Source organism: Aquarana catesbeiana, linkage group LG04, assembly GCF_042186555.1.
Source record: "Aquarana catesbeiana isolate 2022-GZ linkage group LG04, ASM4218655v1, whole genome shotgun sequence".
Classification (NCBI taxonomy): domain Eukaryota; kingdom Metazoa; phylum Chordata; class Amphibia; order Anura; family Ranidae; genus Aquarana; species Aquarana catesbeiana.
The window spans coordinates 453,731,599-453,748,811 of NC_133327.1; the positions used below are offsets into that span (position 1 = coordinate 453,731,599).

The 17,213-nt window shown below is 44.4% G+C and overlaps 1 protein-coding gene across 1 annotated transcript in view; it reads left to right on the plus strand.

Moving 5' to 3' along the window:
* The window catches only part of DMBT1 (deleted in malignant brain tumors 1), a 165,362-nt gene that overhangs the window by 95,896 nt on the left and 52,253 nt on the right, over positions 1–17,213 (plus strand). Inside the window, exons 16-17 of the mRNA XM_073627487.1 lie at positions 1,393–1,413; positions 16,899–17,213. Of these exons, the coding sequence (XP_073483588.1) occupies positions 1,393–1,413; positions 16,899–17,213 (336 nt within the window). The remainder of the gene's footprint in view (positions 1–1,392; positions 1,414–16,898) is intronic.

The following is a 17,213-nucleotide window of genomic DNA, read 5'->3' on the forward strand; positions in this document are numbered from 1 at the left end:
TTTAAAATGTCCTGCGAATTAGATGCGGTGTAAGCCGCATCTAATTCGCATAGGTGTGAACCCGGGCTTATGGTTTTAATTGTTCTGGCTCCATAACAGAGATTGTCCCTCACTTGCTGTCCCATTGACAATAGTTTTAGACAGGAAGGTAAAGTCTACAACATAAACAGAGACAGCAAGTATCCTATCCACCCCTTATCTACTATAAAATTGAGTTTTCATTTCTATCTGTGATGTTGGTGAATTCCTCTCACTTTCTGTTTGGTTAAATATTGTCAGCAGGACAGAAAGTGAAGGGAAATCTATCTATAGCAAGAGTTCCAAACCTTCTTCATTTTATCTCAAAGTAGGAAAAATGTTTTGGCTGGAATTATACTTTAAATGTATTTTTGCTTTGAACCAGCCGTTCAAACCAGGATTCAGGTAATGAATTGCATGGCTCGGTTAACTGAGAGAACAAAAAAAACACAACGTGATCTTGCTTGTTGCTCTTATTTTCTCTCCTATATTTCTTTTTTTTTTCTGTTGCTCACTTTTGTTTTTGTTGACAGCTGTTTAGCTGATTTATTCATGCATATCTATGTTGAACCATTGAATCTGTAGAGCTGTATGTGGTAATAACAGTCCATACTCGCTTTTTCTTTGTATTTCCATAAATTCCATGTGCCTTGAGAAATGATGAAATCTGCTCTTGTGTTCTTTTGATCTCGTAAAATCAATAAAAACATTGAAAAAGAAAAAAACCTTCTTTGATCACATGGTTTAGAGTAAGGGTTCTAAACTCATGCACACTCTATACCAAAATGTTTTGTCTAGGGTTGGACTTTAAAGGTTAATAATTTTTCATTACTGAATAATTACCAGCAGACTAATGGTTACAATAAATTATGTTTCCTTTCATTGATGTATATATAACATGTCACTAAGTTCATGTTGTTATCAAGGTAATTTTGTCAGAGTAAAACATAGTTGTATTTGCCAGTTCTTAAAGTGCCCACTAAACACTCTTCATGTTTGTATTTAGAGTATGAAACTTTGCCAACAATTAAGTAAGTTAAATCACATTGTATAGAACTTCAGTCCATCATGAAAGAGTTTATTTCTGTTTATCAAAAAAAAAAAATAATTAAACCCCATGTTCAATGTTCTTAAATATGACAAAAAACATTAAAACATCAAGGAGGTAATTACTTTTTATAGGTGTTGTATCTGACACCTGTGTTTTACATATGCACCAATATTAATTTAACTCTAAATTAGGCAAACTAAGAGGGAAATTACATTACTTTTAAATATTATTACCTAGATAGATTCCTGATTTATTTGTTTTTAAGGTATGAAAACTTCAGGTGTAACTTTTTTTTTTTTTTTTTCTTTTTTGAATATATGCAGGTTATACAACGCAGACTCCAGGTAATAATAGTCATTTACATATGTATATATGAATTTGTAAAATAGAAAATATTAGATATTATTACATTTTATATTGCATATATAGTAAGTTTCCAAGAGTGCACAGACACGTTTTTTTTTTTTTTTTTTCTAGTGCCTGAAACCTGTATACTGTGCAGACCTGCTTAATGCAACATAACCTATAAATAAAACAAAAGTAGGAAATGGTCATTGATTACTTGCAGTAACATGCCATTTTTACCACATATGTGTCCACTACAGTTTATTGTATTTCGGTGCCTTTCAATTTGAACTTACATCCCTAACATACCACAATAGACCTTCATTTCAGGCCAGCACAAAACACAGGTGCAAACAACCTGTGAGTTGTGGTACACTGAAATAAAATGTGCAGGTGCATTAAAGTGGATGTAAACCCAATGTCATCCTTTCTAAACTACTGCCATAGGGGTTATCTATAATGATATACATGCCTCCTGCATGTATCCTTACCTGTCAAATGTCTCCCCTCTGTCTGTTATTAGACCCGAAAAACTGCATATTCTGTGGGCGGGGTCTGTTGTCTGGAGCTCGGTGGGTGGAGTCATGATGTCAGTAGACTCCCCGCCCACCTCTACACTCCCCTTGTCAATATGCATTTTCTCTGTGTATTTCTAACACTGAACTTCTGCTGAACTTCTGCTATGATCTCTAACATCCAGTGAAAAGACAGGAAAGTAACCACATGACTTCAGCATGCCAAATCATGCTGAGGTGTGGAACAGCCAATCCTTGCAGAGCTGCTGAAGAAAGGAGTGGGAGGGAATTTAAAAATACTGCATGTCTCTTAGGCTAATGCACAAGATGTAAATCACCTGTCACTCACAGCAAGGGGGAGGATTTGACAAAGTTTTTCTCAGTTTGTCAAGAATTGTCTCACTGAACAATAAAAGAAGATTGCTCAGAGATGGATTAACTCTGTGTGGCAAGACTGGTGATAAGAAATCTTATACTCTACAGTATGATATAAATTTTTTTTTTTTCGGGTTTACATCCACTTTAATATGTTTTTAGATTGTAAGCTCTAACAAGCAGGGCCCTCTGATTCCAAATTGTAATGTAACTGTAATGTCTGCCCTCATGTTGTAAAGCGCTGCACAAACTGTTGGCGCTATATTAAACCTGAATAATAATAATAATAATAATAATAATAATAATAATATGTCAAAATGAATAGGCTGCCTGCACTGCAAATATGTACATCTGGCATAAGCTTTTCCTCCTCGACAACATGCCATTAATAATGAGCAATTCTGTCTGCCTGAATTTAAATTGATAAAAAATTGTTTTTGACAGAGTGAGCCTTTTTTAATCTATTGCTTCTGCTGTGATCACAGCTAATCTATGCTGGTGTTACTGCTATCTTTAACCACTTCAATACAGGGCATTTATACACCCTTCCTTCCCAGACCAATTTTTAGCTTTCAGCGCTCTCACACTTTGAATGTCAATTACTCAGTCATGCAACACTGTACCCAAACAAATTTTTTTTAATCATTTTTTTTCATACAAATAGAGCTTTCTTTTGGTGGTATTTAATCACCACTGGGTTTTTTATTTTTTGCGATATAAGTGAACTAAAAAGAGCGGAAATTTTGAAAAAAAAATAATATTTTTTCTTTTTTAGTTTCTATGATAACATTTTTGCAAATAAGTCATTTTTGCTCATAAATTTGGGCTAAAATTTATACTGCTACATCTCTTTGCTAAAAATAACCTAAATTAGTGGATAGTATTTACTCTCTGTGAAAGTTATAGAGTCTACAAGCTATGGTGCAAATCATTGAAAATTGATCATATCTGATCACACCTGATGCAAAGATGGCCTATCTCATTTCTTGAGGCTCTGAAATGTCAGGAAAGTACAAATACTCCCCAAATTACCCCTTTTTGAACAGTAGACAGTAAAAGGTATTTAGTAAGGGGCATGATGAGTTTTTTGAAGTTGTAATTTTTTCCCACAATTCTTGGAAAAATTAAGATTTTTTTTTTTTTTTCACAAAGTTGTCATAATAACAAGTTATTTCTCACACGCAGCATATGCATACTTTCAATTACACCCCAAAATACATTCTGCTACTCCTCCCGAGGAAAATGTGTGATGGAGCCTACACACGGTCGGAATTTCCGACAACAAGGTCCTATCACACATTTTCCATCGAAAAATCCGACCGTGTGTACGGGGCATATCAGGAGAGAATTTCCCTTTCTAGGGGTAGATTTCATCTCACTTCCTGTTGTCTCCTTCCATTTGCAAGTAGGAGTCGTTTGTAAGTTGGATGTTTGAAAGTAGGGGCCTGCCCTATATACTCTGCAGAAATAGGGGCCTTAAGTGTTGGTGTTGCCACAACACTGTAAGCCCTCACAGTTACTCTTGGTTGGCGCAGGAACGGGCCGTGCTGTGAAATATTAGATCAAGAATTGTAATTTACATGTCACTGTTGAACAGGGGCAGAAAAATTGGGTCTTAGGCACTGGTGCCACAACACTGCAACCCCTCAGATGCTATAGTTGGAGTGCAGGAATGAGCCCTGCTGCAAAGTATTGCATCAAAAATTGTAATTACATGCCCCTGTCAAACAGGGGCAGAAAAATTGGGCCTTGGCCACTGGTGGCGATGCCCAGAACCGAAAATGTTCTTACAAGCTATCAGCATGAAAATTGAGGAGGAAGAGGATTGTGACTCAGCATAACAGGATAGTCACTCAGCATCAGCATAGGCAGTTTTGAAGGGCTCTCACATAAAAAAAAAAAATCAATCGGTTACATCAGCATTAAGTGCATGGTAGCTGGTGATCCAAGACTGATTCATTTTTATGAAGGTCAGCCGATCGACCAATTTGGTGGACAGGTGCACCCTGTGATAGGTTACAAAGCCTCCAGCAGCACCGAATGTGCGTTCCGAAAGAACGCTGGATGCAGGACAGGCCAGTAGCTCAATTGCATACTGTGCAAGCTCTGGCCAGTGATCCATCCTCAAGACCCAGTAACCCAAAGGATTTTCGGTGGCAAAGGTGTCCAAGTCTGATCTTGCCCCTAGGTAATCCTGCACCATGTGAATCAGACGCTGGCGATGGTTGCTGGAACCGATCAGACCTTGGGGCTGCGGACTAAAAAATTGTCTGAACGCATCGGTCAGACGGCCACCTTCTCCACCGCTCTTCCTGTGATTGACCGAAGCCTCAGCAACACGTTGTCCAGGAGGACCAGGAAATTGGAACCTCCCAGGCTCTGGAAACACATTGCACAAACCTTTCTGCAAGGCCTCCTGAAGATGTTTCATCCTCTGCTCCCTCTGCGACGGCAAGATGAGGTCGGCAACCTTACCCTTGTAACGTGGATCAAGGAGGGTTGCCATCCAGTAATCGCCCCTCCCCTTGATACCACGAATACAAGGATCCTTCCACAGGCTTTGCAGGATCAGGGAGGCCATGCAGCGTAGGTTTGCTGAGGCATTCGGTCCAGAGTCCTCTGGATCACTAAGGATGACATCCGCAGCCACCTCCTCCCAGCCATGTACAAGTCCATGGGTTTCTGTGGACTGTAAATGATCCCTTGAAGACTGCTGCTGATGCTGAGTGCCAGGCTCTACCTCAATGCTGACACAATCCTCCTCCTCCTCTTCCTGTGTGATCGGCGGACACACAGGAACACTGTCTGGATAAAGGGGGCCTTGAGAGGTAAGGAAGTCCTCCTCTTCCTCCCTCTGTTCTGCTTCAAGTGCCCTGTCCATTATTCCACGCAGCGTGTGCTCCAACAGGTGGACAAGAGAGACAGTGTCAGTGATGCATGCACTGTCACTGCTCACCATCCTCATGGCCTCCTCAAATGGTGATGGGACAGTGCATGCATCCCTGATCATAGCCCACTGGCGTGGGGAAAAAAAACAAGGTCCCCTGACCCTGTCCTGGTGTCATAGTCGCATAGGTACTCATTGATGGCCCTCTGCTGCGTGTGCAGCTGCTGCAGCATGGCCAACGTTGAGTTCCACCTGGTGGGCATGTCACAGATTAGGTGGTTCTTGGTCAGCCAGCTGAGCATTGGCATTATATGACCTGCAGAAATGCACACAGACTTTCCTGGCCTGCCTCAGGACATCCTGTAAGCCCGGGTACCTGCCCAAGAACCGCTGCACCACCAAGTTAAGGACGTGAGCCAAACAGGGCACATGGGTCAGTTGTCCCTGTCGGAGGGCGAAGAGGAGGTTGGTGCCATTGTCGCAAACCACCATACCTGGCTTAAGCCTGCGTGGCTTCAACCAACTCTGAACCTGCCCACGCAGAGCTGACAGAATCTCTGCCCCAGTGTGGCTCCTGTCCCTCAAGCACACCAGCTCAAGCATCGTATGGCATCTTTTTGCTTGTGTAGCCCCTCGTCTTTTTGATTGCTTGCGTAGCCCCTTGAATGCCTACGGAGCACCGCTGGTTCTGAGGACAAATCAGCACAGGAAAAGGCCATGGAGGAAGAAGAGGAGGGGGTGGAGGAGAGAGGTGTGGCAGAATCACCACTAGTAAAATTTTGGAGGCATGGTGGCAGAAGAGTCACCCAGGGTGAAAGATAGGTAACATCCCTGTCCGTGCCTGCTGGACCATGAGTCAGCGGTAATATGCACCTTACCGCTGACCGCCCTGTCCAGTGAGGCCAAGACATTGCCTTCCACATGCCGGTAAAGAGCCGTAATCACCTTCCGTGTGAAAAAGTGGCATTTGCGAACCTGCCACTGAGGAACCGCACATTACACAAACTCATGGAAGGGGGCAGAGTCTACCAACTGAAAAGGCAGCAGTTGAAGTGCTAGCAATTTAGCCAAGCTAGAATTCAACCTCTGGGCATGTGGATGGCTGGGAGTGAACTTCTTTCGGCGGTGCAGCAGCTGGGGCAGGGAAATTTGCCTGGTACAATCTGACTTCGGTGTACCGATAGCAGATTGCTCGCAAGTACTTGGCTGTGACACACCTAATTCTACACCTTCATTCCTCTCAGTGCAGGTTTCAGAGAGGACTGAAGGTATAGTGGGGTTGGAGATCCCAGCTGATGAGGAGCAAGGAGAGGTGAGCTTTGTTCTTTGGTGTGGGTCTTTTAGGTACGCTTGCCAATGAACTGCATGGCAGGTTGACATATGTCTGGTTAAGCATGTGGTGCTCAAGCGGGTGATGTTTTGGCCACGTGAGATAAGCTTGAGACATCTGATGCACTCGTCTCAAAAAAGGCCCATACCAAATAACTTTTGGAATAACGTGCAGAGACAGCAGTGCCCTGCACATGCGGGGCTCTGCGATGTAATGCAGTCGGTGTGCTGCCCTTAAGCTGGCCCCTGGAGGGCATCCTGCCTCGTTGGAGATGTGCCTCCTCCTCCTCTCTCCTATCAGGCACCCACGTGGAGTCAGTGACCTCATCATCCTCTCCCTCCTCATCACTGAAGCAAAGCTGGCAGTATGCTGCAGCTGGGGGAACATGACTGCCAGATTGCTGTCCTTCTTGGGCACCCCCTCTCTCTGGGCTCACGTTACTGCCTTCCTCTAGCTGGGTACCATCATTGGAGCCTTCAAAACGCTGGGCATCCTCCTGGAGCATGTACCCAACACTGTGGTCAAACAGTTCGGGGGACTCCTCAGGAGGACATGGTGGGGCTAGGGAAGGAGTGATTGATGCCATTGAGCCGAGGGAAGAGGCCGCGTTGGCAGCTGCTTTGCCAGACAAAGTACCCTGAGCCTGGGTGAGAGAGGATGAAGAGGATGAGGACGGCTTGGTCATCCACTCTACCAAGTCTTCCGCATGTTGCGGTTCAACATGGCCAGCTGCAGAAAAAAAGGACAAGCGTGTCCCACAGCCACGTGCTGATGAGGATGCACCATCTCCATGACCAGCACTGTTGCCTCTAGACACAGAGCCTGCTTGCCCTCTTTTATTGGCTTGTGACTGTCTGCCTCTCCTTATTGGCCTTCCAGACATACTAATGGCCTACAGTAAGATGTAGCTGCGCAAAGCTGGGATGTGTGTATATGTGTGTGTGTGTGTGTATATATATATATATATATATATATATATATATATATATATATATATATATATACTGATACTGCAGCTAACAGATTTAGTATGAGAACACCAGCAATTGTCTTCAGGTAGCTTTAGGTGCACACTGTGCAGAGGACACAGTACACTAACTGTAAATACTACAGCTGCCTGCCTGTGGTATTAATAGGATCAGAACAACAGCAATTGTCTTTAGGTAGCTTTAGGTGCACACTGTGCAGAGAACGCACTACACTAACTGTAAATATGGCAGCTGCCTACCTGTGGTTCTAATAGGATCAGAACACCACCAATTTTCTTCAGGTAGCTTTAGGTGCACACTGTGCAGAGGACGCACTACACAAACTGTAAATACCTATGCACTCCATGCAACTTCTCAAACAATCCTTTTCCTCTCTCTGACCACCAGCTTTATTAGTTTCTCTCTCCCCCTGTCTTCCACCACCTTTCCCTCCAATCGCCTAACCATCACCCGTAGAAACTTTCACAACTTCAACTCCTCTCTTGCTACTGACCACCTCTATGACAAAATCTGTCCCCTGTCCTGCCCCAACCAAGCCACGTCCATCTACAATAAATCCCTGTCCTCCACCCTGGACAAGCTCGCTCCCGTCACTACACGCAGAATCAGGCCTCGACCCCTACAACCCTGGCAAACAGACACTAAAATTCTCAAAAAACATAGTTGCGCTCTTGAGCATCTGTGGCATAAGACTAAGTCTCTCAAAGACTTCAACCAATACAAATCTGCCCTCCAAAAATACTATTCTTTCCTCTACACTGCCAAGCAAACCTATTTTACAACTCTTATTAACACCTTCTCATCCAGTCCCCGTAAACTCTTCTCTACCTTCAACTCTCTACTTCATCTTCCACCCACTGACTCACTCACTGCCCAGGAGATTGCTAATCACTTCAAAAACAAGATTGATACAATCCGTAATGAAATCTCCACTCTACAGGTATCTCCCCCCAGCTAAGACCCCATGTCAACAGGTACAACTGACACTCCCCCTATTCAAATCTGCTACTACAGACAAAGTTGCTAAACTCCTTTCGCCCACCTAATCACCTGTCCCCTGGACCATATTCCCTCTCAAATGCTACGGTCACCCTCTGACTCCATCCTACACTCTCTAACCCACATCTTCAATCTCTCCCTCACCTCTGGCATCTTCCCCCAATGCTCTAAAACATGCACTGGTCACCCCCATACTTAAAAAGCCATCCTTGGACCCTACCAATCTTAGCAACCTATGCCCTATCTCCTTGCTCCTCTTTTCCTCTAAACTCCTTGAACGCCTGGTTTACAACCAACTGAGTAACCACCTCATTAAAAACAACCTTCTTGATCCCCTTCAATCTGGATTTCGCCCTCAACACTCCACAAACTGCTCTTTTAAAACTCACAAATGACCTACTAACTGCAAAAAGCAACAAACACTATTCTGTACTCCTACTTCTGGACCTTTCAGCTGCCTTTGACACGGTTGACCACCCCCTCCTCCTCAAAAAACTTTATTCCCTCGGTCTCTGTGACTGTGCTCTTCAGTGGCTCTCATCCTACCTTTCCCAACGCACCTTCAGTGTCACTTACAATTCTACTTCCTCCACTCCTCTTCCATTCTCCGTCAGGGTCCCCCAAGGTTCTGTTCTCGAACCTCTTATTTTCAATCCTCACCTCTTCCCTGGGTCAGCTGATAGCCTCTCACAGCTTTCAATACCATTTCTATGCTGACGACACACAAATCTATCTCTCCACCCCTCAACTCACTCCATCAGTCTCCTCACTAGGGATGAGCCGAACACCCCCATGTTCGGTTAGCACCAGAACTTGCGAACAGGCAAAAAATTAGTTTGAACACACGAACACCGTTAAAGTCTATGGGACACGAACATGAATAATCAAAAGTGCTAATTTTAAAGGCTTATATGCATGGTATTGTCATAAAAAGTGTTTAGGGACCTGGGTCCTGCCCCAGGGGACATGGATCAATGCAAAAAAAGTTTTAAAAACGGCCGTTTTTTCAGGAGCAGTGATTTTAATAATGCTTAAAGTGAAACAATAAAAGTGTAATATCCCTTTAAATTTCATAGCTGGGGGGTGTCTATAGTATGCCTGTAAAGGGGCACATGTTTGCCGTGTTTAGAACAGTCTGACAGCAAAATGACATTTCAAAGGAAAAAAAGTCATTTAAAACTACATAAAAGTTTATTGATAAAAACGGCATGGGAATTCCCCTCAGGGGAACCCCGAACCAAAATTAAAAAAAAAAGACGTGGGGGGGTCCCCCTAAATTCCATACAGGCCCTTCAGGTCTGGTATGGATATTAAGGGGAACCCCGGCCAAATAAAAAAAAAAAAAAAAATGGCGTGTGGGGTCCCCCTAAAAATCCATACTAGACCCTTATCCGAGCACGCAACCTGGCAGGCCGCAGAAAAAGAGGGGGGGATGAGAGCGCCCCCACCCTCCTGAACCGTACCAGGCCAGTTTTAAATGACTTTTTTTCCTTTGAAATGTAATTTTGCTGTCAGACTGTTCTAAACATGGGAAACATGCGCCCCTTTACAGGCATACTATAGACACCCCCCAGGTACGAAATTTAAAGGGATATTACACTTTTATTGTTTCACTTTAAGCATTATTAAAATCACTGCTCCCGAAAAAACGGCCTGTTTAAAACTCTTTTTTTGCATTGATCCATGTCCCCTGGGGCAGGGCCCAGGTCCCCAAACACTTTTTATGACAATACAATGAATATAAGCCTTTAAAATTAATACTTTTGATTTCTCCCATAGACTTTTAAGGGGTGTTCTGCGGCATTCGAATTTGCCGTGAACACCCCAAATTGTTCGCTGTTCGGCAAACTTGCGAACAGCCGATGTTCAAGGCGAACATGAGTTCGACTCCAACTCGAAGCTCATCCCTACTCCTCACGCATCACTAACTTACTAACCGACATATCTGTATGGATGTCACATCACTTCCTCAAACTCAACTTGTCCAAAACCAAGCTTATAATATTTCCTCCCCCACGTGCCTCTTCCCCTGACTTGTCTGTCAAGAGCAATGGCACAACCATCCACCTGTCCCCACATGTCAGGGTGCTAGGTGTTATCCTGGATTCTGAACTCTCCTTTCGACCCCACATCCAATCACTTTCCAAAGCTTGCCGCCTCAACCTCCGTAACATCTCTAAACTATGTCCCTTTCTAACCAATGAAACCACAAAGCTCCTGATTCACGCCTTGGTTATCTCTCAACTACTGCAACTCCCTCCTTATTGGCTTACCTTTAAATAGACTATCCCCCCTTCAGTACATCATGAATGCTGCTGCCAGACTCATCCACATTACAAACCGTTCAGTTTCTGCTACCCCTCTCTGCCAATCCCTCCATTGGCTGCCACTCGTCCAACGAATTAAATTCAAAATACTAACAATAAGTTACAAAGCCATCCACAACTCTGCCCCCAGCTACATCACTAGCCTAGTCTCAAAATACCAACCTAATCGCCCTCTCCGTTTCTCCCAAGACCTCCTGCTCTCTAGCTCCCTCATCACCTCCTCCCATAGCCACCTCCCAGGACTTCTCCCGAGTCTCGCCCATCCTCTGGAATTCCCTACATCAATCTGTCAGACTGTCTCCAAATTTTAGGCGATACCTGAAAACTTTCCTCTTCAGAGAAACCTATCCTGTCTCCATCTAACAACTGCACTATTTTCTCCATTAGCTCATCCCCCACAGCTATTACCCTTTTGTATAACCTGACCCTCCTTCCTAGATTGTAAGCTCTAACGAGCAGGGCCCTCTGATTCCTCCTGTATTGAATTGTATTGTAATTATACTGACTGCCCTAATGTTGTAAAGCGCTGCGTAAACTGTCGGCGTTATATAAATCCTGTATAATAACTAATAATAAATACTGCAGCTGCTTGCGGTACTAATAGGATCAGAAGAACACCACCAATTTTCTTCAGGTAGCTTTATGTGCACACTGTGCAGAGGACGCACTACACTAACTGTAAATACTGTAGCTAATAGGATCAGAACACCAGCAATTTTCTTCAGGTAGCTGTAAATACTGTAAAAACATCTGCCTGCCTGTCAGTAGGAAGAGAATAACAGGAACGAATCTAGCTAAACTGAATACAGTGTGTGTATGTGTGTATGTGTGTGTGTGTATATATAATTACACACACAATACACTATAAGTGCAGCTAATCTAACTTAAATCAAATGACACTGTTTCTCTGTCTATCTCTCCACCGCCACCGCAACACACTACACAAGGCCGCCACGCAGGCAGCCTTATATATTGTGGGGCGTGTGCTAAACCCCCTGAGCCATAATTGACCAAAGCCACCCTGGCTTTGGCCAATTACGGCTCTCTGTATAGAAATATTTTGTAGCTGAACTTTTCACTGGACTAACAATTGATGTTACAAATACCCCCCCCCCCAATAATGGCTGATTTGGAAGGATAATTTTTAACATTAAATCAAGTTGTTTCCTATGAAAACTACCTGTAAATTAAAGAAAATGAAAAAACTCACTTTACGTCCCTGATTATTTCTGAGACTTAATTCCTGCTCTGCAGTAGTGCATGCAGTGCATGTGGTTTTCAGGCTGCTCTCTGTCCTATTGCCAAACTCCAAGTCAAATTGAATGCGTCTGAATGGGCCTTATCTAACATTGCCAGAAATGAACAGCCTCATTTATATTTAAAGTGGAGTAGTGCAAAGCAAGTACAATCATACTGCACCCTGTTTAATCCTTGTGCTAGCTAGCATATATATATATATATATATATATATATATATATATATATATATATATATATATATATATATATATATATATATATATATTAATTTATATAATACACACAAAACAAATTATAATATAACTATTCACCATCAGCCATATTATTAATATGCAAAATTAAGTGTAAATGATTCACTTTAAAAGTAGTACTGTGTACGTGTACTTAGTAAAAAATAAACAATACAAATCAAAAATAAAATGTATCCATAACAGTCCAAAAGAAAGTCCACAATGAAACATCCCTTTACAATGCTTGTTGTTCCAGCCTGCTGCTTCCTTCGCCTGTAGTCTACCGTGACCGTGAGCTGTGAGACCCTAGGGGCCGTGACCTGGAGCCAGACTGCAGCGCAGTCCATCCTCACCACTAGAGGCTCTGGTGAACACCTGCTGGCTCTTGGACTCCGCACCCTGGGGAATCTATGCTCCAGCTCCTGCTGGGATCTGTGTTAGTGATCCAGTAGACCTGCTTCCTGAACCTCCCTGGGTACTATCCGCAGCAGTCAGTCCTAGGGTCCACTATCTTATCGGTGCACTTCCGACTCCTACGGAGTGCATCTGTCACCTGGGCTCAGGGGACCTGACATTTTGTTTAGCCATGGACCCGGCTGACGTGCTGCTTTCTGCAGATGATCCATTACAGGGCTTAGTCCGCAGACTTGAGACCCAGGAGTCGCATCAGACCCAGGTGATGCGATTCCTTCAGGATTTGGCCTCCCCTTTTGAACAGGTTCAGGCCTCATTAGCATCCCCGGTTCAACAACCTCAACTGCTATTTGCTGCTGCACCTATCACACCAGTCGCAGCCACACAGTCATTACAACTGCCAGCTCCGGGCTGCTTCTCTGGGGACTCCAAGGCCTGCAGGGGGTTCCTTAGCCATTGCACAATTCATTTTGAACTCCAGCCCCAAAACTTCCTGTCCGATTGGGCAAAGGTAGCCTATATTATATCCCTCCAGTCCGGCGAGGCGTTAGCCTGGGCTGCTCCCCTGTGGGAACTGAATGATCCAGTGGTTTCTAGCCTGTCTGATTTCTTGAAACGTTTTCGGAATATCTTCGAGGAACTGGGTCATGTCTCCTCAGCGGCCAGCGCTCTTTTACGTCTCTGTCAAGAGTCCGCTTCTGTGGGACAGTATGCTCTTCAGTTCCGTATCCTCACAGCTAAATTGAGCTGGAATAATGAGGCCCTAGTTGCAACCTTTTTACATGGCCTCTCTGATAGAGTGAAGGATGAATTGGCAGGAAGATCCCTCCCTGCTGATCTGGACAGTGTTATCACCTTGTGTAACCAGATCGATATTCGCTTTCAGGAGAGGGTCCTGGAAAAAAGACGCCAGCACTCCCCGTTCTTTAGGCAGCCTGAGCTCCCTGTCCCTTCTCTTCGATCCCAGGAGCAGCCCCTGCCTGCTGCCTAACCTATGCAGCTAGGCCGGACCAAGTTATCTCCCGAAGAACGCGCTGGGCGCAGAACTCTGGGCCTGTGCCTCTACTGTGGGGTCCAAGATCAAAAGAAATGCCCTTCTTTGTACTCTCTCCATTTCCAGCACATCCTTCCTAAGGACTGGTGCCCAGAACTTTTCAGCATACTCCAGGTGATGCTGGACCAATGTCTCGTAGAGTGGCAGCAGGGCTGGTGCAAGGATTTTTGACACCCTAGGCGAAACCTAATTTTGCCGCCCCTTGGCTCCGCTCCTAATTCCACCCCCTTTCCCTGCCCTTGTAACACATGTGACCTACCTGACCCCTACACTGACCTACCTGACACATACAGTGACCCACCTACCTGACCCCTACTCTGACCTACCTGACCCCTACTCTGACCTACCTGACCCCTACTCTGACCTACCTGACCCCTACACTGACCTACCTGACTGCTACACTGACCTACCTGACACATTCAGTGACCCACCTACCTGACTACTACACTGACCTACTTGACCCACCTACCTGAACACTACACTGACCTACCTGACACATACAGTGACTCATACTTCCTGCACTACTCAAACCCATCCCCCACACACAGCTCGATGTAGATCGGGAATGATCCATCCTCCTCCTTACCTCATGGCTTGATTGACCATAACATCAGAGCTCTCCTCAGCAGCAGGCGGGCAGTATTGCTTAGGAGTCCCTGCCAGCTCCACCATCCAGCTGCTCCATGGTGTCCCGGCCAGCACTGCCATCCAGCTGCTCCATGGTGTCCCTGCCGGTCAGGAGGTCAGCTAATAGACGCTGGACCTCTCTCAATGCTCCCATCTTCACTGAGCCCCGCCCCTCCGCTGCACTCAGTCACACAGACAAACAGCGCTGGAGTAAAGAAGACCTGGAGCGGCGCTGTGAGATATTACTGTGTGAGGAGATGTGAGAGCAGGGCACTCAGCGGGACATATCGGAGGATTGTCGGTACGCAGCAGATGTGTTCCCTGGGACAGCCAGCCCGGCACCGAGCTCTGACACGCCTGAAGGCCAGAGGCCATGGCAGCACTCTAGGTGGTAGTGGTAGCACCGGCCCTGAGTGAGAGAATTATCGCTTTATCCCTGGAGTTAATGCCATTGCATGCCATTTCTGAGCCTACCATCTACTAGGACCCCCAGGTCCTTTTCCATCCTAGATTCCCCCAGAGGTTCACCCCCTAGTGAGTAGATTGCATTCACATTTTTGCCACCCAAATGCATTATTTTACATTTTTCTAAGTTATACCTCATTTGCCATGTAGTTGCCCACCCCATTAATTTGTTCAGATCTACTTCAAGGTTTCCGCATCCTGCGGAGAAGATACTGCCCTGCTTAGCTTAATGTCGCCTGCCAATACAGAGATTGAATGGTTTACCCCATCCTCCAGGTCGTTTATGAACAAATTAAACAGGATTGGTCCTAGCATAGAACCCCGGGTGACCCCACTTTCCACCCCTGACGATTTAGAGTACTCCCCATTTATCACCACACTCGCTCCTGTAGTCAGTTTAAAATGTACTCACCCTATGGCCCATGCCAACGGACCTTATTATGTACGGTAAACATTTATGGGGAACTGTGTCAAATGCTTTTGCAAAATCCAGATACACCACGTCTACGGGCCTTCCTTTATCTAAATGGCAACTCACCTCATAGAAGGTTAATAGATTGGTTTGGCAAGAATGATTCTTCATGAATCCATGCTGATTACTGCTAATGATAACGTTTTCATTACTAAAATCTCGTATGTGATCTGTTGTGATTGGCCACAGCGATTACATGGTATTGGCAGCAGACCGATACAGTGATCTGTCACCGTCTGTGTCTGGTAGACACAGCCGATGGCAGATCGTGTCCTCCCAGGATAATAGGGCTCCTGCCCAGCCATCATTTTACAAAGGGCCGGGTGGTAAGGGGCTAAAATCAGGCACATATGGAGTGCTTTGCTTTCAGTTAGTATTTTGATACATAGGCGTTGGTTTACTAAAGGAGTAGAAAATGTTTATGTATAATGTATATACAGTAGCTCACAAACATGAGTACAACCCTCACATTTTTTGTAAATATTTTATTATCTTTTCATGTGAGAACGATGAAGAAATGACATTTTGCTGTAAAGTAGTGAGTGTACAGCTTGTATAAGAGTGTACATTTGCTGTCCCTTCAAAATAACTCAACACACAGCCATTAATATCTAAACCACCGGCAACAAAAGTAAGTAAACCCCTAAATGAAAATGTCCAATTCGGGCCAAATTAGCCGTTTTCACTCCCCAGTGTCATGTGACTCATTAGTGTTACAAGGTCTCAGGTGTGAATGGGGAGCAGTTGTGTTAAATTTGGCGTTATCGCTCTCACTTTCTCATACTGCTCATTGGAAGTTCAACATGGCACCTCATGGCAAAGAACTCTCTGAGGATCTGAAAAAAAGAATTGTTGCTCTACATAAAGATGGCCTAGGCCAGGGATATGCAATTAGCGGACCTCCAGCTGTTGCAAAACTACAAGTCCCATCATGCTTCCGCCTCTGGGTGTCAAGCTTGTGGCTGTCAGTCTTGCTATGCCTCATGGGACTTGAAGTTCTGCAACAGCTGGAGGTCCACTAATTGCATATCCATGGCCTAGACTATAAGAAGATTGCCAAGACCCTGAAACTGAGCTGCAGCACAGTGGCAAAGACCACACAGCGATTTAACAGGACAGGTTCCACTCAGAACAGGCCTCGCCATGGCCAACCAAAGAAGCTGAGTGCACATGCTTAGCGTCTGATAAAAATAAACTATTAGCACTTCTATTTCTAAAAGTTTTTTTAATTTACAGCATTTTTTCACACATGCCTCGCAGTTGCAGTGCATTAGTCTCAATGTACATCTGACAGCAGTTGCTTAGCCACACCCTAAAAAGCAATCAACTGTGGAATGCTTTTCAAATTATGAGCTAGTATGAATTTAGCCTAATTGTCACAAGCAACTAAAATATGTACAAGAACGCATGCCAAATGTGAAAATCATAAAGATCTTCAAGGTACACAACAATAATAATTTAAAAAACTGTATGTGCTCACTGATAATAACACATGATACATTGCAATAAATGTAAACCTAAAATATCTTGTCTTGTTTAGAAATTAACCCTATTCGACTGGTGGGTGGCTTGGACAGATGTGCTGGACGCGTGGAAATATACAGCGGAACAGAGTGGGGAACAGTATGTGATGACCTATGGAACATCAATAATGCTCATGTTGTGTGTCGACAGTTGAAATGCGGGTCTGGTGTTGCAGCTCTTAGTAATGCTCATTTTGGACCGGGTAATGGGAGTATTCTTCTTGATGATGTGCGGTGTGTTGGAAATGAGCAGTACCTTTACCAATGTAATCATCTTGGATGGGGCTCCCATAACTGTGGACACCATGAAGATGCAAGTGTCATCTGCTCAG